At 38.9% G+C, this 27,307-nt stretch overlaps 1 protein-coding gene and 1 long non-coding RNA gene across 2 annotated transcripts in view; one reads left to right on the top strand and one right to left on the bottom strand.

Annotated features, from left to right (window-relative positions):
• The window catches only part of RIPK2 (receptor interacting serine/threonine kinase 2), a 34,686-nt gene extending 26,268 nt beyond the window's left edge, over positions 1-8,418 (bottom strand). The window contains exons 1-3 of the mRNA XM_032759999.2: positions 7,879-8,418; positions 2,650-2,803; positions 138-293 (exon numbers count right to left, since the gene is read on the bottom strand). Coding sequence (XP_032615890.1) covers positions 138-293; positions 2,650-2,803; positions 7,879-8,051 — 483 coding nt within the window. The 5' untranslated portion in view covers positions 8,052-8,418. The remainder of the gene's footprint in view (positions 1-137; positions 294-2,649; positions 2,804-7,878) is intronic.
• A 19-nt stretch (positions 8,419-8,437) lies between these two features.
• LOC131384250 (uncharacterized) overlaps positions 8,438-27,307 on the top strand; it is a 117,940-nt gene continuing 99,070 nt past the window's right edge. The window contains exon 1 of the long non-coding RNA XR_009214919.1: positions 8,438-9,069. This is a non-coding gene — a long non-coding RNA (uncharacterized LOC131384250). The remainder of the gene's footprint in view (positions 9,070-27,307) is intronic.

Genomic DNA, 27,307 nt, shown 5'->3' with positions numbered 1-27,307 from the left:
GGGCTATGGAAATTACTATTCATTAGGCGCTACCCCTAAGGAGAGACATGAAATTGGCTAGGTCAAAGAAATAACTAAAAAGTATTTTTAAACTATAAGGACAAGGAAACAGATAAACTTTTTAAAAAAGTAATTACCTTAACATGAAATTCATTGTCCAATAAGATATTCTGAGTCTTCAAGTCATGATGAAGTAAAGGAGGAGTCATATTGTGCAGGTAATTTACACCAAGGGCAATTTCATGCAGGATGCGAAATCTCAATGGCCAAGCAACATCAGGATATTCAGCTTTCTTCATATATATGTGAAAAGAAACAAAATGAAATTAGTCCAAATTTCACTATGTTTCACACTTAGAAAGTTAAATGCTCCATGAGGAAATACAGTATAAACTAAGGTTAAAACATATGCTCATTTTTATAAAATAGCACCAATTTGATAGGGTTTAACATTTTTGTGTCTTACTTTCCTCACTTTATAGAGAAAATTATGATAACTTTTAGGCACCAATACTTCCTTTTAGTTTATATTGGTCATGCAACTACATAGTTTTGGGTCTTTCTTCAACTGACACAGATCTCAATTATTTTGTGTCTGTATATAGCCAGAGTCATATACTTACACCCACATCCACTTCCCCATTCTATGTCTTAATCAGGTAATTTGAGTGCACACAAATACACACAAAATTACACACAGTTTGTTTCTAGTAAATACCAAGCCATTCATTCAAAATTTGTATTTTAATTTTTCTATTAATATAAAATCATACTTTATTATAATCACTGCATCAGTTACAAATTATGATCATATTGTATTTGATCAAGCATTAATTTATCATACATTTAATCATATAATTAATTTATCTGCATTCCAGCTTATAAAATTAGCCTTTTGTTTTGTTTTTGTGGAAGGGACAGTCATTTTTGTTTCCAAAACTATACAGAACAGACACGTTTAAAACATAACGTTTTATTTTTCATAGTACTCAAATAATACCCATCTGAGTTTTCTTAAAATAAATGTTTTCTGAACATAAAAGTTAATGTGGCTTCCCAGGAGAATAAACACACTTCGGAAGATCAGGCAATTTGGGAAGATTGACAATGAATCACCAGGCACCATGCCACATTTCTCTAAATGCTATGAAAAAGACTGCTTCTACTGAAAGTACAAAACTGTTCTTGAGAAGTTTTTCTGCAAATGCGTCAGTTTATAGTTCAGTGATCAATCTGGCAGGGGGAGTGGTTCAAAATATTTTAGACTGTTTATGATATATCTTGAGTTTTCTCAGTGAATTTTGTGAGGTTGGGGGAGGGCACTTCAAGATAAATCCCACCCTAAATAATGCAATACAGGAAACCAAAAGAAACGCAAAAGGCTAATGTGGAACATTACTTTCTCTGGTATACACAGAGCCTGTTCCCTAGAGAAACTTCATTTTTTAATCTGTAAAAAAGGTAACTTTTTCTGAAAATTATGCAGTTTAAAGCAGTTACCAGGCCTCTCTGCAGCATAATGTAATATGGAGGCTTGTGATCATGGAGACAAGGGAGAGAAGTGCTCACTCTATATTTTATGATTTTTTTCCAGGAGTTAGCAATCCCCCTGGAGGAGGCTGTAGAATTTCCAGCGAGCTGCAAATTTGGGTGCCAGAGTATCTGCTGGGGTGTGGGAAGAAAATGTTAGATTTCTACTTATACTCATTTCTCAACAAAAATTCAAGAGAAATTGTGATTTATTAATATTTGTATCTTGGCTCTGTGGTAGTTATACAAATCTTACAGACTGACACCAGTTACTTATTCCATCCTTGTTTCAAATGGTCACAAGTCATGAATAGAATGTGATGTATTCTGAAACAGAGAGGAAGTTACTCTATGACTGACTGACAGTGGCACCCACTTTCCCTTGACCACTTACAGGGCATTGTGTTACATTATCATTTACGAGTGTCCATTGATTAGATTTTGTAGATTATTACAGTTTTAATTAAGCCAACCCTCACAAAATGGACCAAGTGGTTTAAAAAGATTTATTGAAACTACAGATTCATGATAATATTAATAATGAATACATGTATTTTGAGAATGAGGACCCCTGAATTTGTTTACTCATGGGATTCATAATCAAAGACAGAGTGATTTGTACCTTGGGAAAAAAGGTAAATGGCTCATACCACTGTCTATAATTAGAAAAGCTAATGTATCTGGTATTCAGAGATAATTTATTAATATTTGGCTTGCTAATTCAGAACTTTACGAACTGGTATTAGTAACATTAAATTTGAATTTGAAATTGCTATTAATACAAAATAAAATATCACTTAACAGTGGATTTTACAGTGTGCAGAATTTATCTCTTCCATTTCTACCCATGTAATATGCATATAAATACTAGAATTTGGTATAAATGTTAGGAATGGTAACCCAGGCAAAATAATCTAGAGTACAGGGCCTGAATCCACAGTGTTTTAATCAACACAAAAATGTCACAAAAGGTAAAATTTTATCCCTGTGATAGTTTTTCATTATTTTTTGATTCATCTATATACCCCTAAATAATCTGATCAAATATAAAATCAAAGTAAAATATAGTTTGAATAGTAAAAATGGCAATTATGGCCACTAAAAATGTGTAATACTTACCCTATGTAGGAGTTCATTTAATGATCCATTTGGCATGTATTCAGTAACTATTCCCAAAAATTCAGGCTCATTGCAAATTCCCAAAATTGGAAGAATGTAACTAAATCTAGCTTTGTGTAAAATTTCAGCTTCTCTTAAGACATCATTTCTTTCACTAAGAAAAGAAAATGCATAATTACTTCAAGTAATAAAAAATATACAATTATCATGTCTATAAGACTAAGCCTGGATTTTTTTCATTAATTAGCTATGAGACCTCATATAAATTATGCAACTTCTCTGCACCTTAGTCTCATCATATTTAAAATAGAAATAATACCACTCTATATATTCCACAGGTCTGTTTAGAGACCAAAATAACTTCTATAAGCCACTGACAGGTAAAAGTGCTAAACACAGGTTTATTATCATTGTACTTATCCTAGGAAAGGGAAAGAACATAGTATTAAATTTATAAAGTCTATCTATGTTAGAATAATTGGTGCTTGAACTAATTACATGATTAAGTTTACATTGTATTCAAGTGAACATGTTTTATTAGAATATTATATTAAATTTTATGGTTGCATACCATCTAAACATTTTCCAAATATCCTGAATATTAAAACATTTAAATGTTATAAATTTAATAGCTGCATAAAAGTCAATAATATTTATGAACTATATACCAGAACTCAGGAAAAGAACACTGAGAACAGATAAATGCTCAATAATATTAATAGATTGCTAGGGTAACTGGCTACCAGGTTCATTTGCTTATTCATATGTAAAACAAATACATATTTAACTATTTTTTTTCTATTTTTCTTTGTCACCCAGGCTAGAGTGCGGTGGCATGATCACAGCTCACTATAGCCTCAAACTCCTGGATTCAAGCCATCCTCCCACCTTAGCCTTCCCAGCAGCCAGCTAGCTCCACAGGCATGCAACCGTGCCTATTTTTTTTTTTTTTTTTTTGTAAAGACAAGGTCTCACTATGCTACTCAGGCTGGCCTCAAACTCCTGGGCTCAAGTGACTCTCCAGTTTCAGCCTCCCAAAGTGCTGGGATTACAGGTGTGAGCCACCTTGCCTGGCCACATTTAACTTTTATTATGAATAAAGAACGATGCTCAGCATTATGGAAAATATATAGATTAAAAAAACATAGTCTTTGCTTTCGAGTTGCCCAGAAATCTTTTAAGTAAAATAAAAATATAAGGCAGAATGTAATAAATGCCACCAAAACAGAAAAGAAAAGAAAAGAAAGCTATTGGGAGTTCAGAGAAAAGAGTACATTTGAGGTTAGGAGAGTCATTTACGGTCTTCAGAAAAGTAGGATTTTGATCCCAGGTTAAGAATGGACAGAATTTAAACACTGGAGGGTATCTAAGACAAATGAGGCCTCCACTTGAGGAGGGGATGTGCTTTCTTTTTAACCTGTATATGCCTAGCACTTGGAACAGTGCCCTGGACATAGTAATGTATCAGATGTCCAATAGGTAGGTATCAAATGATTTCAAGGCAGTTAAAGGGAAGGCTAAATTTGGGAAATTGTGAATTGTTTAATGCAGTTCAGGATATGTAATATAAAAGGAGTGAAGGTGAATAAGACAGGTTAGGGCCATATCTCAGTCTTAAAGCCTGGTTAGGGTGGTGAAACTTCACTTAGAAGTCACTAAATTGTGACTGATGGTTTGTTTGCTTTTTTTTTACATACAGAATACACACTGGAAACTTTTTTTTTTTTTTTTTTTTTTAACAGACCAGATCTTGCTATGTTGCCCAGACTGGCCCTCCCTACTCTGCCTCTTGAGTAGCTGGGACTACAGGGGTGTGCCAATGTACCTGGTGTGACTGAAAGTTTTTGAGTTGGGGAATGACAGTAGAATAAAATTTTAAGATGATTAATTTGGCAACAAGATGTAGGATTAGTAGAAAGTGGTAGAGTTTGAAAGTCAGGTGTTAGGAGATTTTAATACCAGTTAAGACGTGAACCTAAAACTACAAAGGTAGCAGTGGAAATGGAAAGAAAAACACTAAGTGAATAGAATGCCCGGGTGTGGTGCCTGACTGCAGGGGGTTAAAAAAAAAATGAAAAGGAATTGGAGATGTCATTATTTTTTTACCCTGGGTGACTGGATGTTGGTTGCAGCAATGACAGAAATAGAAATGTTTCCAGGAGAAGCCTATTAGGTAAGTAATGATGATAAGTTAGTTTTTACACCTCCCAAGCTCTGAATGAATGGCTATTGAAATATGAATAGCAACAGACATTTTAGACCAGACTAAGAGGACTACTTTTAAAAACAAACAGAAAAACAAAGCAAAAGAATCTTCGTTATTTATTTTTTGAATAGGTCATATATTTATATGTCTTAAAATTCAAGAGTAACAAGAAGGCATAAAGTGAAAAACTTCTCTCATTCTCTGTCCTTCAATCACTTAATACTCCAGCTGCTAGGAAACCAATTGTATCAGTTTGTGAGACCCATTTTAATTAAACGTTTATTCCCTGGATGGAAATAGTTCTGTATCTTTCCCAAGAGGTTTAGGCCAACAACAGAGGATGACCCTGAAGATTCCTGGATACTAAGAACAACAGAGAGTGCATGCTGCAGAAGTCTCGGTGACACTTCACACACTCTTTCCTCCTCCCATTAAGAGGCATTCTTCTTTCCACTGTGACCGTATTACACATCAGTCACTTTATATGCACTAGCATCCTAAGATCACCCTCTAAACATAGTTTCATTATCTCCACTTTATAAATGAGGGCACTGAAGCTCAGAAAAATTAATACTTTTCTAATGGTCACACTAATAAGTGGCAGGGTTGGCGTCAGATTTGAATTGCAATCATGGGACATTAAAGCCTGCGTTCTTTCTACCCTATTGCTTGATCAAAGAATATAGTAGGAAAGTTCTTGAAGACAGATTTTTGGCAAGATTGAGTGAGTGGGAAATTTTTTTTTTTTAAAGCCAAAAGATTTTAAAAATTGATTTTTACATTTTGAAAATAAAGGTGGAAAGTACAGCTTCTACAGCCACATCACCAAAATTAACTCAAAAATTTAATCAAAAAAGTTATGTCATCTACAGGGTATCTGAACAACCAATTGGACTCATTACTCATAAGGGGTGGGAAGATTGTCGGGGAAGGTCCACTCATCGGAGAGAAGTCAGGTTATGGAGACTGATTCACCAATCATTAAAATAAGAGCATGTAACATTGCATAAACTTATTTTTCTTTGAGGTCATCCCAAAGAACAATGCCAATATTGTTCTCCATAGTCCGAGAAACACGTGTATTTATTATTCGTATTTTATGAGTGAGGAAAGAGACACTAGTGAGTCAACTGCATAGCCTCATCTAATGCTCAGACTACATAAATACTGCAATGATAAGATCTTAAGTAACAAATTGGAGAAAAGAATGTGATGCAGTAATGCCAGAGTGTTTCACTGGTCTTATGGCTTCCTCCAAGACAGAATTAATTTCCTACCCAATTCAGTGAAGAATTTTAGACGATGAAAATTGTTCATAAGTATGGGAAGGAAACTCCCTCTTCACTTCTTGGTCCCCAAACTGCACAAAGCTTAGATAAATAAAAATCCTGAGAAGTAGCACCCAAAATGGGAGGATCAATTGGCTTTTCAATACCTAATGGGTCCATCAGTGCTACATTTCCATATAGTGTTTGCATAACTGGTTCTAACATATATCCACCCTCTCTAACCAACCACCACCCTTAAAAGTTGACTACAGACACATATACACACTTGTCCAGCACTTGTTCCACAGAATATAAGGCTCTGAGTAAACAGACACCACACCTTGTGTATCACTGAATCTGGATTATGATAGACAAGAAGTGGAAACAAGCTCTAGAGGTGTCCCAAATCTCCTGTGCCATTTAGGCCATCTAAGCCTGACAGTGAGAGACAATGAAGAAAAGCCACAGGTAGGTGAAAATCCAGTAACTTTGGCAGGGCAGAAGCTGAGGAATTTATCTGATATTGGATACTCGCAGCTTCTGGCCAATCAGGCATCTGTGATGACGTATTTTCACATTAGATATAGGAGGAGGAGAAGAGAATGTTGTAATCATGGATGTTAACTCACTAAGAACTGAATGCTGGGCCTAGTTAAATCCCTGTAGGAAGTAAAATGCACAAGACTAGTGACCAGACCCATTGACTAATACAGTCACAGGTCTATGGCACGCGGTTGTAATGTTCTTCTGAAAACAGAAACTAATGCTACCTTCCCTTAAAACCTGTACAAACCAATAAGTGAAAGCCATTTACAATTTCTGGCCATTTAACAGTCTTTTGGTTCAATTTATTGTGGCAAAAATAGCACACATTTCCTCTACTTAAGCTTCCCTGTGAGAGAAACTGAGGCTGGGAGAAACTGAACTGCTAGTATTGAGTTTGATATAAAACGTTCCTGACAACACATAATAAACCACAAACAAAATAAAAACAACAAAAAGCAAAACATCCTTGATTCTAAAGCAGCGCGGTCCAATAAACATATAATGTGAACACAACCACATACAATTTAAAATTTTCTCGTGGCCACATAAAGTAAAAAGAAACACATAAAATGAATTTTAATCTTATATTTAACCCAAGATATCAAAAATGTTATCATTTCAGCATATAATCAATAAACAAATAATAAAATATTATAAGTTCTTTTTTTTATAAATACTAAGCATTCGAACTCTGGTATTTTACACTTAGGTCACATTTCAGTTCGGACGGGCACATTTCAAGTGCTCAATAGCCACCTGTGGCTAAGAGCTACCTACTAGACAGTGCAGCCCTACAGCCCGATTTCAAAAATAAGGAAAAAACAAAGCAAACAAAACCCACACCCACTATATATAAACACACATCAATTTCAATAAACCTGGCGCTTAGAGTTAGGCAGTGATTGCTGATTTTTGGAGTACGGAGCCAGAACGCCTAGGAGTAAGAGGTAAGGAGGGAAAGGGCAATGGAGAGATGTGTGGAGGAATGCAACTGCTGCATCTCCAGAGAAGTCGGTGCTCCCTACCGTGCCAGAGCTTGAGGGGTCGGTGCTCCCTACCTCCCAAGCTTGAAGGGCTGCCTAGAGGTGACGAGGTGGGGCCGGCCCCAAGCGGTCACTGCCATTTGGGCTCTAGAGCCCGCTTGTCAGGGGGCTTGAGGGGATGCAGGAGAGTTGGGGGCTCTTCCCGGGAACCCCAGTGGCTGCCTACCTGTCGAGCAGCGGAGTGTGGATGTGCAGGTGCTTCACGGCCACCTGGACGCGCCAGTCTGCGTGGCGGGCGGACGACACAGTGCCCGAGGCGCCGCGGCTCAGGTAGCGCAGGTCGGCGAGTTTGTGGTAGGGAATGGTGGGCAGGGCGCTGCAGATGGCCTCTCCGTTCATGGTCCCGGGCGCTCAGGCCGGTTCCGGGTGTGCCCCCTGCTGCGGTGGCTCCCAAGGCTACCCCGCCGCGCTCGGGCGCCCAGATACGCTCCTGCACGAGCGAGGCCGGCAAGACCCTTTTTGTCCCGCAACACTAGGTCACGAGGGCGCCCATTCCCCGGGTGGGCCACGCCAGCCGCTGCTTCTCCGAACCAGAGCTGACTTCTTTTCCAGAGACTGGTGCCAACGCCGTAGCGCCGCGAAAGAGCTTCCTCTCTGGCAGCCCCGGCCCTCCCCGGTGTGCGCCGCGACCAGCTCCGGCCGCCCGAGCTCCTCCCTCCCCAAACTTCGCAGGCTACGTCAGCGGCGTACAGCAAGGCGGGGAGAGGGGCAGTCCGCCCGCGGCCCTCCCACCTGGCTCTCGCCTCGGCCTGCGGCCGGGATCCTCCACCCCGGTCGTGCAGCCGAGGCCGAGAGCTGGGGCGGGCGGCCGGGAAGTGGGAAAGGGAGCCAGAGGCGCTCCTTTTGTCTTCTCTTCCCATCCCCCAGGTTTGGGAAAGTTTTCCTTTTGGGAAAGCCCCTCTCTTCAGCCTGCTGGCGGGTGTCGGATTGGTTAGCGGCCACTGGCCCCCGCCGCCCCCAACAGGATTCTCCTTTGGGCCATAGGTCTTCCGGAAGTTGCCAAACCCCGGTAGCGGCAGCGTCCGGCTGGGGGCTTTATTGGGGGCACCGGGTTCTGCTTTCCGACTCCCTCCCGACTCTGCGCCTGCGCAGGAAGCGATTTGGGGAGTGTTGTGAATTCCGAGGGCTCCACACTTAAGAGGTTGTACACTCACCTGTCTACCTGGACTCCAATTTCCATATTTCCAGCCACTTGAGGACTGAGAGGTGGATGATAAACCCTGTCATAGTGGAGCAAGTTCAGGTGTTTAACCGCTGTTATGGGGGATCTGCCTTTTCTCCTTCTTCTTACTTCCATAAGTATATATGTGCAGAGATTGAAAAATAACCTTGAGAGAGTCCATCCCTCTAACTCCAGGTAAGACTGCAAATATTTCTTTCTTATAAATCTGGGGGGAATGCAGTCAGTGTTTCATGCCAACCAAAAAGACTGCAAACGTTTTTCCATCTTTCTGCCTTAAACACCGTTCTACTTAGATGACTATTTTGTAAGACATAAGTGCAAATGTTATATACAATATCAAGTCCATACTAGATGTTTAATTAATTCTAGGGATTCAGTAATAAGGAATGACTCGAACAGATTTCTGCCTACAGACAGCTAATGCTTCTTGTATTTCTGCATTATCTGAAATGAAAGTAGCAATGTTAGGTTTTACAGTAGTGGGAGGTTGTACACAATAGTGTGTTAAACCTTTTTGATCATTTATAATAAAATGTTCAGCACTAAATATATGGTCTGATACTCTGTGCTTTATTGCTTAATAAGCTTTTTTTTTTTTCTTTTCGAGAGGGAGTCTTGCTTTGTCACCCAGGCTGGAGTGTAGTGGTGCGATCTCGGCTCATTGCAACCTCCGCCTCCCTGGTTCAAGCAATTCTCCTGCCTCAGCCTCCCAAGTAGCTCGGATTACAGGCGCCTGCCACCACACCCAGCTAATTTTTGTGTTTTTAGTAGAGACGGGGTTTCACCATGTCGGCCAAGCTGGTCTCGAACTCCTGACCTCGTGATCCGCCCACCTTGTCCTCCCAAAGTGCTGGGATTACAGGCGTGAGCCACCGCGCCCAGCCAATAAGCTTTTTTTCTTAAAAAGTACTCAGAAAACTTTTCTATCCATTCATTCTGTTCTGCGCGTCAGTGTGAAGAGACTACCAAACAGGCTTTGTGTGAGCGATAAAGCTTTTAATCACGTGGGTGCAGGCCGACTTAGCCCGAAAAAGGAGTCAGCAAAAGGAGATAGGGGTGGGGCGGTCTTTATAAGATTTGGGTAGGTAGTGGAAAATTACAGTTAAAGGGGGTTTTTCTCTTGCAGGCAGGGGTGGGGGTCACAAGGTGCTCAGTGGGGAGCTCCTGAGATTCATTGTCCAGGAGAAGGAGTGTCAGGAGGTCAATTGATCAGTTAGGGTGGGGCAGGAACAAATAACAATATTGGAATGTCACCAGTTAAGGCAGGAACTGGCTATTTTCACTTTTGTGGTTCTTCAGTGGCTTCAGGCCATCTGGATGTATACGTGCAGGTCAAGGGTATATGATGGCTTAGCTTGGGCTCAGAGGCCTGATATATTTATCCAGTTAATTAATTAGAAACCTGAGTCCTAGAAAAAGAGAACGAAAAATAAACAGGGAAGAAATGATCAAAATAATAATTTAAAAAATTTTGCCAGGGCAGGGGTCTTCATATTTAAAGGGCCCACCAAGTAAAAAGACCTACATTAAAGCACATCATTAAAAAGGTGAGAACACTAAGACTAAAGGGAAGATTCTAAACGTTTTCAGAGGGCAGAAACAAAAATTAAAGGGATGGGAATTAGAATGGCATTGGATTTCTTAACAATGTTACTAAGTCATTGTTATCCTGAAATATAATGAAGTGAAATTTTTTCAATATTCTGAAGGACAGTAACTTCCAACTTAGAATTCTATAGTCAAACTTTCTGTCAAATATAAGGGCAGAATAAAAACATTTTCACATATACAAGGATGAAATACTTTCTTTCCATTTCTTTTTTTTTTTTTTTTTAAAGAAAGCTCCTAGAGAATGTGTTCAGCAAAGCATGGGAGTAGGCCAAGAAAAAGAAAGACATGAGATCCAGAAAACAGGACCAGGAAATTAAGAAGGGAAACTCCAGGATGAGAGAAATATGGCAGAATTGGAGAGCAACCCATTTTCACTGAACAGGGAGATGGCAGACTTCAAGAGAAAACAGTAGTTACAGTAATTGAAATGATAGATTATCTAATTTTGAGTATTTGAGAAATTATATTGATAGATGTTTGATAGATCTAATGAAATATGGGATAAAATTGGAGAACGAATTGTAAAAAAAATAGCAGTAACAAAAAGGAGACAATTGTTAATTCCATGAAAATTATATCAGAAGGGAAACAACATTTCTCTAAACTGTTTTGTGGTGGTGAAAAATGTAGAACTTTTCAGAGCTTTTGAAATGCTAATATAAATCTCTAAGAAGGAGAGAGCATGAAGCATAGAACTTCATGGAATTTATTTGTATTGTTAATTACATTACTTTTAAATTTACTTTTTAAAACCATATCACATGGTTTAAAATTTAAAACAATAAGGACTCAATGCAATAGAAAAATTGAGAAGAGGACTTAGATACCTTGAAAAAGAGGTGAAAAGGTTCTCAACATCATTAATTATCAGGGAATCACAAATTTTATTCACTTTGCAGCACTACTATCCGAACAGTAGAATGAATAAAATTAAGAAGACAGAATATACCAAGTGTGAGTGAGGATTTGGAGCAACAGGAACTCTTATACACTGCTCATGGGAGTGTTGAATTGGTACAATCAATTTTGTAAGTTGTATGTCAGTATCTATTAAAATTACAGATACGCAGACCCTATGACCCAGTAATTCTTTGCTTTGGTATGTGGACATGTGTATGCATCTACTAGAATGTTCATAGCAGTGGTGTTTATAATAGGCTCAAACTGGAAATCACCCAGATATCCATAAACAGTAGAATAGATAAATAAATTTTGGCACATTTATGCAATATAATAGTAAATGGGAATGAAATTAAACAGTGTACAAATATAATGTTGTATGAAAAAAGCCAGATACAGAAGAGTACATATTGCATGAGTCCATTTGTATAAAGTACACCTGCACCCAGGTGAAATAAACAGCCATGTTGCTTACACAAAGCCTGTTTGGTGGTCTCTTCACACGGGTGAGCATGAAACATATATATCTACATATTCCAGAAGCCAAGCCTTGGCAACTTCCACATGGTGTTGAGCTTGTGGGTGCACAGGAGTTAAGAATTGAGGTTCGGGAACCTCCGCCCAGATTTCAGAAGATATATAGAGATGCCTGGATGTCCAGGTAGAAGTTTGGGATTATTTGTTTTCTTGTTACTGAGTAGTTGAGTTTCTTGTATGTTTTGGATATTGGCCCCTTATTTAACATATGATTTGCAAATATCTGTCGATGTGTGGGTTGTGTCTTCACTCTGTTAGTTGTTTCCTGTGCTGCGCACAAGCTTTTTAATTTGATGTAATCTCATTTGTCTATTTTTGCCTTCAGTGCCTGTGCTTTTGGGGTCATATGCAAGAAATCTCTGCTGATTCCAATGTCATGGAGCTTTTCCGCTGTTTTTACTAGTAGTTTTACAGCTTCAAGTCCTAAATTTAAGAATTTAATTAATTTTGAGTTGACTTTTCTGTAACCGGTGAAAAAGAGTCCATTTTTATTTTTCTGTATATTGATATCCAGTTCTCCTGATACCATTTAAAGAAGACTGTCCTTTCTACGTTGTGTATCTTTTTTGGAAGTTAGTTGACCATCGATATTTGGGTTTACTTTTGGGCTGTCTATCTTATTCTGTTGTTTGATGTGTCTGTTGTGAGTATCATGCTGTTTTAATTATTATAGTTTGTAATATATTTTAAAATTCAGTAATACAATGCCTCCAGTTTTGCTCCTTTTCCTGAAGATTACTTTGTCTATTCAGGGTCTTCTGTGATTCCACATGACTTTTATGGTTGTTTTTTCTATCTCTGTGAAAAATAGTATTGGAATTTTGATAGGGGTTGCATTGAGTCTGTAAATTGCTTTATGTAGTATGGATATTTTGACAATATTAATTTTTCCAATCCATGAACAGAGGACATTGTTCCATTTATTTGTATCCTCTTCAATTTCTCTTATCAATGTTTTATAGTTTTCAGTGTACAGATTTTTTAAAACTTTTTTTTCCCATAAGTTATTGGCATACAGGTGGTATTTAGTTACATGAGTACGTTCTTTAGTGGTGATTTGTGAGATTTTGGTGTACCCATCAGCAGAACAGTATACACTGTACCATACTTGCAGTCTTTTATCCCTCACCCCCCTCCCAGAATTGCCCCCAAGTCCCCAAAGTCCATTGTATCATTCTTATGCCTTTGCGTCCTCATAGCTTAGCTCCCACTTATCAATGAGAACATATGATGTTTGGTTTTTCATTTCTGAGTTACTTCACTTAGAATAACAGTTTCCAATCTCATCCAGGTCACTGCAAATGCTGTTAACTCATCCCTTTTTTTATGGCTGAGTAGTATTCATATATATATATATATATATATATATATATATATATATATATATCACAATTTCTTTATCCACTCGTCGATTTGATGGGCATTTGGGTTGGTTCCACAATTTTGCAATTGTAAATTATGCTGCTATAAACATGCATGTGCAAGTATCTTTTTGTAATAATGATTTCTTTTCCTCTGGGTAGATACCCAGTAGTGGAATTGCTAGATGAAATGGTAGTTCCATTTTTAGTTCTTTAAGGAGTCTCCACACTGTTTTCCATAGTGGCTGTATTAGTTTACATTCCTACTAGGAGCATAGAAGTGTTCCCAGATCACTGCATCCATTCCAACATCTACTGTTTTTTGATTTTTTGATTATGGCCATTCTTGCAGGAGTAAGGTGGTATCGCTTTGTGGTTTTGCTTTGCATTTCCCTGATCATTGGTGATGTTGAGCATTGTTTCATATGTTTGTTGGCCATTTGCATATCTTCTTTTGAGAATTATCTATTCGTGTTCTTAGCCCACTTTTTGATGGGATTGTTTGTTTTTTTCTTACTGATTTGTTTGAGTTCGTTGTAGATTCAGGATATATAGTCCTTTGTCAGATGTATAGATTGTGAAGATTTTCTCCCATTCTGTGGGTTGCCTGTTTACTCTGCTGACTGTTCCTTTTGCTATGCAAAAGCTGTTTAGTTAGGTCCCAGCTATTCATCTTTGTTTTTATTGCATTTTTTTGGGGTTCTTGGTCATGAAATCCTTGCCTAAGACAATGTCTAGAAGGGTTTTTCCAATGTTATCTTCTAGAATTTTTATAATTTCAGGTTTTAGGTTTAAGTCCTTAATCCATCTTGAGTTGATGTTTGTATAAGGTGAGAGATGAGGATCCAATTTCATTCTCCTACATGTGGTTAGCCAATTATCCCAGCACCATTTGTTGAAAAGGGTATCCTTTCCCCATTTGGTTTTTGTTTGTTTGTTTGTTTTTCTTGGAGATGGAGTCTCGCTGTGTTGCCTGGGCTGGAGTGCAATGGCCTGATCTCGGCTCACTGCAACCTCTGCCTCCTCTGTTTCAGCAATTCCCCTGCCTCAGCCTCCTGAGTAGCTGAGATTACAGGTGCCTGCTACCATCCCTGGCTAATTTTTGCATTTTTAGTAGAGATAGAGTTTCACCATGTTGGCCAGGCTGGTCTCAAACTCCTGACCTCAGGTGATCCACCCACCTCGGCCTCCCAAAGTGCTAGGATTACAGGCATGAACCACTGTGACTGGCCCCTTTCCCTACTTTATGTTTTTGTTTGCTCTGTTGAATATCAGTTGGCTGTAAGTATTTGGGTTTATTTTTGTGTTCTCTATTCTGTTCCATTGTTCTATGTACCTATTTTTATACCAGTACCATGCTGTTTTGATGACTATGGCCTTATAGTATAGGTTGAAATCAGGTAATGTGATGCCTCCAGATTTGTTCTTTTTGCTTAGCCTCACTTTGATTCTGTGGGCTCTTTTTTGGTTCCATATGAATTTTAGAATTGTTTTCTTTTATTCTGTGAAGAATGATGGTGATATTTTGATGGAGAGTTCCTTGTATTTGTAGATTGCTTTTGGCAGTATGGTCATTTTCATAATATTGATTCTACCCATCCATGAGCATGGGATGTGTTTCCATTTGTTTCTGTTGTCTATGATTTCTTTCAGCAGCGTTTTGTAGTTTTCCTTGTAGAGGTTGTTCAACTCCTTTGTTAGGTATATTTCTAAGTTGTGTTTTTTTTTTTTTTTGCCGCTATTGTAAAAGTGGTTGAATTCTTGATTTGGTTCTCTGCTTGGTCGCTGTTGGTGTATAGAAGAACTACTGATTTGTGTACATTAATCTTGTATCTGGAAACTTTGCTGAATTATCAGTTCTGGGAGCTTTCTGGAGGAGTCCTTAGGGTTTTCAACGTAAACGATCATACTGTCAGTAAATGGTGACAGTTTGATTTTGTCTTTACCAATTTGGGTGCCCTTCATTTCTTTCTCTTGCCTGATTGTTCTGGGTAGGACTTCCAGTACTGTGTTGAAGAGGAGTGGTGAGTGTGGGCATCCTTTCCTTTTTCCAGTTCTCAGAGGGAATGCTTTCAACTTTTCCCCATTCAGTATTATGTTGCCTGTCAGTTTGTCATAGCTGGCTTTTATTACATTAAGGTATGTCCCTTTTATGCCGATTTTACTGAGAGTTTTAATCATAAAGCATACTGGATTTTGTTGAATGCTTTTTCTACATCTATTGAGATGATCATGTGCTTTTTGTTTTTAATTCTGTTTATGTGGTGTATCACATTTATAGACTTATGTACGTCCCTGCATCCCTGTTATGAAACTCACTTGATCATGGTGGATTATCTTTTTGGATAATTAGATAATTAGTTTTTGGATTCAGTTAGACAGTATTTTGTTAAGGATTTTAGCATCTATGTTCATCAAGGTTATCGTTCTGTAGTTTTCTTTTTTGGTTATCTGCTTCCCTGGTTTTGGTATTAGGGTGATGCTGGCTTCATAGAATGAATTAGGGAGGGTTCCTTCTTTCTCTATCTTGTGGAATAGTGTCAAAAGGATTGGTACCACTTCTTTTTTTTTAATTTTATTATTATTATACTTTAAGTTTTAGGGTACATGTGCACAACGTGCAGGTTTGTTACATATGTATACATGTGCCATGTTGGTGTGCTGCACCCATTAACTCATCATTTAGCATTAGGTATATCTCCTAATGCTATCTCTCCCCACTCCCCCGACCCCAGGTACCAATTCTTTGAATGTCTGGTAGAATTCTGATGTGAATCCGTCTGGTCCTGGACTTTTTTTTTTGTTGTTAAGTTTTAAATTACCATTTCAATCTCGCTGCTTGTTATTGGTCTATTCAGGGTATCTAAGTCTTCCTGATTTAAGCTAGGAAGGTTGTATCTTTTCCAGGAATTTATCCATCTCTTCTAGGCTTTCTAGTTTATGTGCATAAAGGTGTTCACAGTAGCCTTGAGTGATCATCTGTATTTCAGTGGTGTCAGTTGTAATATCTCCTGTTTCATTTCTTAGTGAAGTTATTTGGATTTTCTCTCTTCTTGGTTACTCTTGCTAATAGTCTATCCATTTTATTTATCTTTTCAAAGAACCAGCTTTTTGTTTCATTCATCTTTTGTATTTTTGTTTGTTTGTTTCAATTTCCTATAGTTCTGCGCTGATCTTGGTTATTTCCTTTCTTCTGTGGGGTTCGGGTTTGGTTTGTTCTTGTTTCTCTAGTTCCTTTTCATGTGACCTTAGAATGTCAGTTTGGGTTCTTTCTTTTTGATGTAGGTGTTTAGGGCTATGAAATTTCCTCCTAGCACTGACTTTGCTGTATTCCAGAGGTTTTGGTAGGTTGTGTCATTACTGTCATTCAGTTCGAAGGATTTTTAACTTTCCATCTTGATTTCGTTTATAACCCAACGCTCATTCAGGAGCAAGTTATTTAATTTCCATGTATTTGCATGGGTTTTGAAGGTTCCTTTTGGAGTTGATTTCCAGTTTTATTCCACTGTGGTCTGGGAAAGTGCTTGATATAATTTCAGTTTTCTTGAATTTATCGAGGCTCATTTTATGGTCTATCACATGGTCTCTCTTGGAGAAAGTTCCATGTGCTGTTGAGTAGAATGTATATTCTGTGGTTGTTGGATGAAATGGTCTGTATATATCTGTCAACATTCATTTGTTCCAAGGTATAGTTTAAATCCATTGTTTCTTTGTTGACTTTCTGTCTTGATGTCCTGTCTAGTGCTGTCAGTGGAGTATTAAAGTTCCCCACTATTATTGTGTTGCTGTCTATCTCATTTCTTAGGTCTATTAGTAATTGTTTCATAAATTTGGGATCTCCAGAGTTAGGTGCATATATGTTTAGGATTGTGATATTTTCCTGTTGGACAAAGCCTTTTACCATTATATAATGTCCTTCTTTGTCTCTTTTAACTGCTGTTGTTTTAAAGTTTGTTTTGTCTGATATAACAGTAGTTACCCCTGCTCACTTTTGGTATCCATTTTCATGAAATACCTTTTTCCACTCCTTTACTTTATGTAAGTCCTTATGTGTTAGGTGAGTGTCCTGAAGGGAGCAGATATTTGGTTGGTGAGTCCATCCATTCTGTGATTCTGTATCTTTTAAGTGGAATATTTAGGCCATTTACATTCAATGTTAGTATTGAAGTGTGAGGTACCATTGCATTCATTGTGCTCTTTGTTGCTTATGTAATTTGGTTTTTTTGTTTATTGTTTTTGCTTCTTAACTCATATTTTTGTTTTATAGGTCCTGTGTGATTTATGCTTTAAAGAGGTTCTGTATCAATGTGTTTCCAGGATTTGTTTCAAGATTCAGGACTTCTTTTAGAAGTTCTTGTTGTGGGTGGCTTGGTAATGGCGAGTTCTCTCAGCATTTGTTTGTCTGAAAACGACTGAATCTTTTGTTCATATATGATGCTTAGTTTCACTGGATAAAAACTTCTTGGCTGATAATTGCTTTGTCTGAGGAGGCTGAATAAACCCTTCTAGCTTGTAGAGTTTCTGCTGAGTTATATGCTGTTAATCTGATAGGTTTTCCTTTATTGGTTACCTAGTGCTCTGTCTCACAGCTCTTGAGATTTTTTCCTTTGTCTTAACTTTTGATAACCTGATGACAATGTGCCTAGGCGATGATCTTTTTGCAATGAATTTCCCAGGTGTTCTTTATGCTTCTTGTATTTGGATGTCTAGGTCTCTAGCAAGGCTGGGGAAGTTTTCCTCGATCATTCCCCCAAATATGTTTTCCAAGCTTTCAGAATTCTCTTCTTCCCCAGGAACACTGATTAGTCTTAGGTTTGGTTGTTTTACATAATTCCAGACTCCATGGAGGCTTTGCTCATATTTTCTTTTTTTTTTTTTTCTTAGTCTGTGTTGGATTGGGTTAATTTGAAGACCTTATCTTTGAGCTCTGAATTTCTTTCTTCTACTTGTTCAATTCTATTGCTGAGACTTTCCAGAGCATTTTGCATTTCTAAAAGTGTTTCCAAAGTTTCCTGAATTTTTGATTTTTTTTCTTTAAGCTATCTATTTTGTTGAATATTTCTCCCTTCACCTCTTGTATCATTTTTTGATTTCCCTGCATTGAGCTTCACCTTTCTCTGGTGACTCCCTGATTAGCTTAATAACTAATATCCTGAATCTTTTTCAGGTAAATCAGGGATTTCTTCTTGGTTTGAATCCATTGCTGGTGAACTAGTGTGATTTTTTTGGGGCGATAAAGAGCATTGTTTTGTCATATTACCAGGGTTGGTTTTCTGGTTCCTTCTTATTTAGGTAGGCTCTGTCAGAGGGAAGGTCTAAGGCTGAATGCTGTTATTCAGATTCTTTTGTTCCACAGGGTGTTCCTTTGATGTAGTACTCTCCCCCTTTTCCTATGAATGTGGCTTCCTGTGAGCTGAACTGCTGTGATTGTTGTCTCTCTTCTGGGTCTAGCCACCCCGTGAGTCTACTCAGCTCTGGGCTGGTACTGGGGGTTGTCTGCACAGAGTCCTGTGATGTGAATCGACTATGGGTCTCTCAGCTCCTATTCTGGTGGAGGTGGTGGTAGGAGGATGCAATGGACTCTGTGAGGGTTTTCAGCTTTGGTGGTTTAATGCTCTCTTTTTGTGCTGGTTGGCCTCCTGCTGGGAGGTGGCACTTTCCAGAGGGCATCAGCTGTAGTAGTATGGAGAGGAACTGGCAGTGGGCAGGGCCATAGAACTCTCAAGATTATATGCCCTTTGTCTTTAGCTACCAGGGTGGATAGGGAAGGACCATCAGGTTGGGACAGAGCTAGGTGTGTCTGAGCTCAGACTCTCTATGGGCAGGTCTTGCTGTGGCTACTGCGGGGGATGGGGGTGGGATTCCCAGGTCACTAGAGTTGTGTACCTAGGAAGATTATGGCTACCTCTGCTGAGTCATGCATGTTGTCAGGGAAGTGGGGGAAAGCTGGCAGTCACAGGCCTCACCCAGCTCCCATGCAAACTGAAGGGCCAGTCTCACTCCCACCATGGCCCCCAAAACAGCCCCGAGTATGTTTCCAGGCTGTGGGCAAGATGGGCTTGAAAACTTGCCCCAGGCTACCTGCCTGCCAGCTGAGAAAGAAAAGAGCTTGGTTCTTACCAGCCTGTGGAGTCTGCACACTGGATTTGTGCCCTCCCTTCAGGTCTGGCCAGGAGGCTTCTCGCCCCATTCAAATTGTTACAAAGTTCAACAAGAGATTTCCTTTTCCCCGTGTAGTTTTACCCCCTGCTCCTCTGGCTGTCCTCCTGATGGATCCTTGTGGTGCCAGGTAGGAATGGGCTGCTTGGGGACCCAGTGTGCTCCCAGAGCCTTTCTGCTGCTTCCTCTACCCCTGTATTTTGCTCGGCTCTCTAAACTGACTCAGCTCCAGATAAGATTGGAAACTTCTCCCGCAAACAGACCTGTAGTTTCTCCAGTGCAGGTGTGTGTTTGGGAGAGGAGGGCCTCCCTTTCCCACTTCTGCAGTTGGGGCACTCACAGTATTTGGTGTGTCTCCCAGGTTCTGCAGGAGCAGTCTGCTTCCTTCAGAGGTTCTGTGGGTCCTCTCGGGATTGGTAGTTTGTTCTTGCAGTTGATCTGGAGCTTAAATTCACAATGTGAGCCTACATGCTGCTCTTTCCAGAGCTTCAATCTAGTCCTGCTTCCTGTCCACCATGATGATCCTTCAGTGTACAGACTTTTGACCCCCTGGTAAAATTTACTCCTCTGTACTTTTTGGATATGATTGTAAGTGGGATTGCTTTCTTAATTTCTTTTTCAAACAGCACATTGTTAATGTACAGACATACTTCTGATTTTTGTAAATTGATTTTGTATCTTGCAACTTTACTGAATTTATTTATCACTTCTAACAGTTCTTTGGTGGAGCCTTTACAGTTTTTTTTTTTTAATATAGGATCATGTTATCAGCAAGCAGAGACAATTTCACTTTTTCCTTTCCTAATTGAATGCCTTTTATTTATTTTTCTTGCCTAATTGCTCTGGTAGGACTTCCAATATTATGTTGCACAGAGGTGGTGAGAGTGTGCATCCTTGTATTATTCCTTATCCTAGAAGAAAAGTCATCATGTTTTCACTGTTGAATATGTTGAAGTCATCATGTTTTCACCGTTGAATATGTTGGGTGTGGGCTTCTCATATATGGACTTTGTTGTGTTGAGGAACATTCCTTCTATACCTAATTTGTTGAGAGTTTTTGTTGTGAAAGGAGGTTGAATTTTGTCAGATGCTTTTTGTGCACCTATTGAGATGATCATATGTTTTTTGTCCTTCATTCTGCCAATATAGCGAATCACATTTATTGATTCGTGAATGTTGATCATCTTCACATCCCAGAGATAGTCCCATTTGATCATGGTGAGTGATCCTTTAATGTACAGTTGAATATAGTTTGATAGTATTTTGTTGATAATTTTTGCATCTATGTTCATCAGTGATATTGGCCTGTACTTTTCTGATAGTGACTTTGGCTTTGGTATCAGGGTAATTCTGGCCTTGTAAAATGAGTTTGGAAGTATTCTCTTTTCTTCAATTTTTTGTTAGAGTTTGAGAAGGATTGGTATTAGTTCTTTAAATGTTTGGTAGCATTCAACTATGAAGCCCTTTGGGTCTGGGCTTTTCCTTGATGGGAGATTTTTGACTACTAATTCAATCTCTTTGCTCATTATTGGTCTGTTCAGATTTCTGATTTCTTTATGATTCTGTCTTGGTAGGTGATATGGTTTGGTTGTGTCCCCACCCAAATCTCATCTTGAATTGTAACTCCCACAATTTGCATATGTTGTGGGAGGAACCTGGTGGGAGGAGATTGAATTATGGGGGAAGGTCTTTTCTGCACTGTTCTCGTGATAGTGAATAAGTCACATGAGATCTAATGGTTTTTAAAAGAGGAGTTCCCCTGTACGAGCTCTCTCTGCCTGCTGCCATCCATGTAAGACGGGACTTGCTCCTCCTTGCCTTCTGCCATGATTGTGAGGCCTCCTCAGCCATGTGGAACTGTAAGTCCATTAAACTTCTCTTTCTTTTGTAAATTGCCCAGTCTCGGGTATGTCTTTTATCAGCAGCATGAAAACGGACTAATACAGTAGGCTATTTGTTTCAAGGAATTTATTAATTTTTTGTATGTTGTCCAATTTGTTTGTATATGATTGTTTATAGTAGTCTGTTATGATGCTTTCTGTTTTTGTGTAATAAGTTGCAATGTCTCCTCTTTCATTTTTGAAATGAGTTTTGGTTGAGTCCTCTCCCTTTTTTTCTTAGTCTAGCTAATGGTTTGTCAATTTTGTTTACCTTTTCAGAAAAAAACCTCTTAGTTTCATTCATCTTTTGTATAACTTTTCTAGTCTCTATTTTATTTACTTTTGCTCTGATCTTTCTTTTTTTTTCTTCTTCTAACTTTGGGCTTAGTTTGTTATTCTTTTACTAGTTTCTTGAGGTGGAATATTAGTTTGTTTATTTGCAATTTTCCATTTTTTTTGAGGCAGGCATTTACTGCTATGAAATTCGCTCTTAGAACTGCTTTTGCTATCCCCATAAATTTTGGCATGTTGTGTTTCCATTTCTGACTTAGTGCTTCCATTTTAAAATTTCCCTTTTAATTTCTTTGACCAAATAGTTGTTCAGGAGCATATTGTTTACTTTCCATACAGCTGGCAATTTTCCTGATTTCTCCTGTTATTTACTTCTAGTTTTATGCCATTTTGGTTGGAAAAGATACTTGATATGATTTTGATACTTTTAAATTTGTTGTTTTCTTTGTGGCTTAACACATGATATATCTGGGAGAATATTCTGCATCCACTTGAGAAGAATGCGTATTCCGTTGCTGTTGGGTGGCATGTCATGTACATGTCTATTATGCCCATTTGGTCTAAAGTATAATTCAAATCCAGTGTTTCCTTATTGATTTTATTTCTGGGTGATCTGTCTTTTGTTGTAAGTGGGGTACTGAAATATCCTATTATTGTGCTGCAGTGTGTTTCCTTTCAGATCTCTTAATGTGTGCTTTATTTCTCCATCTTTTTTTATTTTTTGGCAGGATTTTGCCCTGTTGCCCAGGAATGCAGTGGCACAATCACAGCTCACTGCAGCCCTGACCTCCCAGGCCCAAGCAAACAGCTGGGACCACAGGTGTACACTACCATACCTGGCTAATTTTTAAATTTTTTGTAGAGCTGGGCTCTCCCTATGTTGCCCATCCTGGTCTTGAACTCCTGGGCTCAAGTAATCCTTCTGCCTTGGCCTCCAAAAGTGCTGGGATTATAGTCATGAGCCACCATGCCCAGCCTGACTTATATATTTAGATGCTCTGCTGTTGGGTGCACACACACACACACACACACACATTTATGTATATATTTACATATGTATATTTACAATTGTTTGCTCCTTTTAATGAATTAAACCCTTTACCACGATATAATGACCTTCTTTGTCTCTTTTTACAGTTTTGACTTAAAGTCTATTTTTTTCTGAAATAAGTATACCTGCCCCTGCTGTCTTTTGTTTTCTATTTGAATGAAATATATTTTTCCCTCTCTTCATTTTCATTCTATGAGTATCCTTTAAGATGATGTGAATTGTAGACAGCATACAGTTGGGTCTTATTTTTTTAGTGCAGACATTTGCTCTGTGCATTTTGACTGAAAAATTTAGTCCATTTACATTCAAAGTAATTATTGGTAGGTGAAGACTTACTAGTGCCATTTTGTTAATCGTTTTCTGGTTTGTTTTGTAAATCCTTTGTTTCTGCCTTTCTCTGTTGCTTTCTTCCTTTGTGGCCTGATGGCTTTCTGCTGTAGTATGCTTTGGATCTTTTCTTTTTATCTTTTGTATATCAAATATAGGCTTTTGCTTTGTGATTATCCTGAGGCTTACATAAATCATCTTATACTTATAATGTGGTATTTATCTTGGAAACAACTAAATTTTGATCACATATAAAACTTTAGGCCGGGCGCGGTGGCTCACGCTTGTAATCCCAGCACTTTGGGAGGCCGAGGCGGGCGGATCACGAGGTCAGGAGATCGAGACCACAATGAAACCCCGTCTCTACTAAAAATACAAAAAATTAGCCGGGCGTGGTGGCAGGCGCCTGTAGTCCCAGCTACTCGGAGAGGCTGAGGCAGGAGAATGGCGTGAACCCGGGAGGCGGAGCTTGCAGTGAGCCGAGATTGCGCCACTGCACTCCAGCCTGGGCGACAGAGCGAGACTCCGTCTCAAAAAAAAAAAAAAAAAAAAAAAAACTTTAAACTTTTACTCCCCTTCCTCTCACATTTTATGTTTTTGATGTCTCATTTTCATCTTTTTATAATTTGTATCCCTCAACAAATTATTGCAGCTTTAGTTATTTTTAATAGCTTTGTCTTTTATTTACCCACTGACATAACAGTAGCAGTGTTTTGGTTTTGACAGTGTAGTTGTTTTTATCACTGGGTTTTATACTTTCATATGTTTTTGTATTACTAACTAGTGTCCTCTTCAGCTTGAAGAACTCCCTTGACATTTTAAGGCAAGTCTAGCGGTGATAAACTGTCTCATTTTTTTTTTTTTTGTCTGAGAAAGTATTTATCACCTCTTCATTTTGAAAAATAGGATTGCTTGGTATAATATACTTGACTGGCAGTGTTCTTTCTGGATTTTGCATATATCATTCTATACTCTTCTGGCCTGCAAGGTTTCTGCTGAGAAATCCATTGATAGTTGCATGGTGGTTCCCTTATAAATGATGTTCACTTTTCGCTTGCTGCTTTTAACACTCCATTTGCTTTTAGCTTTCAACAATTTGATTACGATATAGCTTGGTGTGGGTCTCTTTTGATTCATCTTATCTGGTGTATTTTGTGCTTCCTGGATCTGGCTTTCTCTTTTCTTCTCCAGTCTTGGGAATTTTTCTGCTACGATTTCTTTGAATATGTTTTCTGTTTCTTTCCTTCTCTAGTCTCCTTCTTGTACACTGATAATATGTAACCTATCTTTTTTTGGGGGGGACGGAGTCCTGGTCTGTAGCCCAGGCTGGAATGCAATGGTGCAATCTCGCTCCGTCTCCTGGATTCAAGCAATTCTCCTGTCTCAGCCTCCCGACTAGCTGGGATTACAGGCGCCCACCACAATGCCTGGATAATTTTCTATTTAGTAGAGATGGGGTTGCATCATGTTCTAGCCAGGCTAGTCTCAAACTCCTGACCTCAGGTGATCTGCCCACTTCAACCTCCCAAAGTGCTGGGATTACAGGCATAAGCCACCGTGCCCAGCCTTATGTAACCTATCTTTACTCTTTTTCATTATTTTTTCTTTTTGTTCCTGAGATTGAATGATTTCCAGTGATCTGTCTTCAAGTTCATTGATCTTTCCTTCTGCTTGATTAGTCTGCTACTCAACGCCTCTGTTGAATTTTTTAGTTAGGGTTCAGTTATAGTATTCTTCAGTCTATAACTTTTGTTCGATACTTTTTATTACTTTCTATCTTTTTTTATCAATGCTCTCATTTTGTTTTTGTATTGCTCTCCTGACTTCATTGAGGATCTGTAATACCATTAGTTTGAATTCCCTGTCAGATAAACTACATATCTCCAATTCATTCAGATTGGTTTCTGTAGATTTACCTTGTTCCTTTATTTGGGAACAAGATAAATCTTGATCTTAATTTCCCTTGACTCTCTATTATGATTTCTTTCTTTCTTTTTTTTTTTTTTTTTTTGAGACAGTGGCTTGTGCTATCACCCAGGCTAGAGTGCAGTGGCACTATGTCAGCTCACTGCAACCTCCGTCCCCCAGGCTCAAGCGGTTCTCTCACTTCAGCCCTCCTGAGTAGCTGGGATTACAGGCATGCACCACCATACCCAGCTAATTTTCGTATTTTTAGTAGTGATGGGGTCTCACCATTTTGGCCAGGCTGGTCTTGAACTCCTGACCTCAAGTAATCCACCTGCCTTGGCCTCCCGAAGTGCTGGGATTATAGGCATGAGCCACTGTGCCTGGCCCTCTGTTATGATTTCTAATTAAAAAGAAATACATGTATCAAATAGGCATGGTAAGACATCCAAACATTATAAAAAGGCATGTGGATGAAAAATGGAGCTTCCTGATACTGCAGATCTCTAGTCTGTCTCTCCTAATGAAACAAACAAACAAAAAGCAACAGATACTTTATGTACCATTAGGCTAGGTGATGGAAATACAAGAATAACAAAATACATGTGCCCTGAAATGTTTTTAGTGCTCTAAAGAAGATAGACACCAGAATATGCAGTTACAGCGTCATTAATTTTAGAATAGGGAAGTCCAAGTTCTGATAGGGAATTCTAGGTTACACTCACAATAATAGGCGAGAGAAGTATGTATGGTAATTTAATGAAAGCGAGGTCTGTAGAGGTTAGGTAAATTGCCAGAAGTCACAGTTTTGTGAATTATGGAAATAGGATTTCTGAACACATCTGTTTGAATCAAAGTTCATATTATTTCTGGGAACTACTTGATTTATCAGTAGAGTGCTTCAGTTTCAGTTTTACTTTCTGTAACGTCTGAGGAGAGAAACTTAGTGACAAGAGGGAATTTCCCAGCTACAAAAAGACAGTATTGGAAAAATATTTATTATTAATAGACAATACATAGGAAATTCCATTTTCCTTTTATATTTTACTTGGCAGGTTTCCAAGAATGTGGAAGGACATGTAACTAGTATTTCGTTTGCATTTAAACATTTTAGCCTTGGAATTTAGCAGGATATTTTGCTTTTTAATTTTTTTTCAGAATTCAAAATTGTATTTTTCACCTGTCACTCCTGGGTTATAAACAAAATATACTAAGGTATATTAACTTTTTAGCTGGGCGCGGTGGCTCACGCCTGTAATCCCAGCACTTTGGGAGGCTGAGGCGGGCGGATCACAAGGTCAGGAGATCGAGACCATCCTGGCTAACACGGTGAGATCCCGTCTCTACTAAAAATACAAAAAAATCAGCTGGGCGTGGTGGCGGGCGCCTGTAGTCCCAAGCTGCTCCGGAGGCTGAGGCAGGAGAATGGCGCAAACCCAGGAGGCGGAGCTTGCATTGCAGTGAGCCGAGATCCTGCCACTGCACTCCAGCCTGGGGGACAGAGGGAGACTCCGTCTCAAAAAAAAAAAAAAAGCGTTTTAGGCAACACACACACACACACACCTCTTAAGAAGTGACTGTGAAAGGAGGTTATAAGTTCAGTAACCTTTTTAGCATCCTGTTTTGGGCAGATACAGTTGTAGAAGAAGGCAGAGCTGTTCTTATTGTAGTAGCCCGTGTAATCTAGGTCATCACAGGGCGGGCTAGTGCAATTCTCTGGAAGGGGGAACTATGACTGCATCAGGGATCCAACGTCAGCAGCTGAACATGACAAAACTGTGGAGTTTATTGAGACATAAAGAGCACTCAGGAACCTTCTTTGGCTCAATTTTAATAGTTGTCAAACAGAATAGAAATGTCTGTCCTTCCAGGGCAGCCATTTTTGCACAACTCCAGTGGGGATGTTATTCACAGTGGGGAGGTATCATTCACATGGAATACATGATCACTGGGGCCCCTGGAGTTGTGCAATGTGGAGGTACTATGGTCTACTTATCTTCCAAGATTGTTCTGAGAGGCTCAAGTTACACAATGAATATATAAGGACTTTATAAGGTTGTCAATATTCGTAAATAATGACAATAATAGTTGTTGTTTTCTGGCCAATTCTGCCCTTTGAGCAAAGCTTTCTTATGTAGTTTGCACTACTGGCCAAGACTTGGCTTAGCACTCACAGTGAAGCTGTGGAGTTCTCTTGTTGAATATATACATTGTCACAGAACACAAACTTCACATATGATCTCTTTGTGACTGTAATTGAGCAAGATAGAAATTAGACTACTTCATGATCATTTCAGAACAGAGAAAAATAAGAACACTGTCCAATCCATGAAAATGAGTGAATATCCCCTTTTCCTGGCTAATAATGAATAACTGCTGATTCTTTCCAA

Source organism: Hylobates moloch, unplaced genomic scaffold (genome assembly GCF_009828535.3).
Source record: "Hylobates moloch isolate HMO894 unplaced genomic scaffold, HMol_V3 SCAFFOLD_9, whole genome shotgun sequence".
Classification (NCBI taxonomy): domain Eukaryota; kingdom Metazoa; phylum Chordata; class Mammalia; order Primates; family Hylobatidae; genus Hylobates; species Hylobates moloch.
The sequence above is the reverse complement of the archived record's forward strand: the minus strand, read 5'-3'. Positions and strand labels throughout refer to the sequence as shown.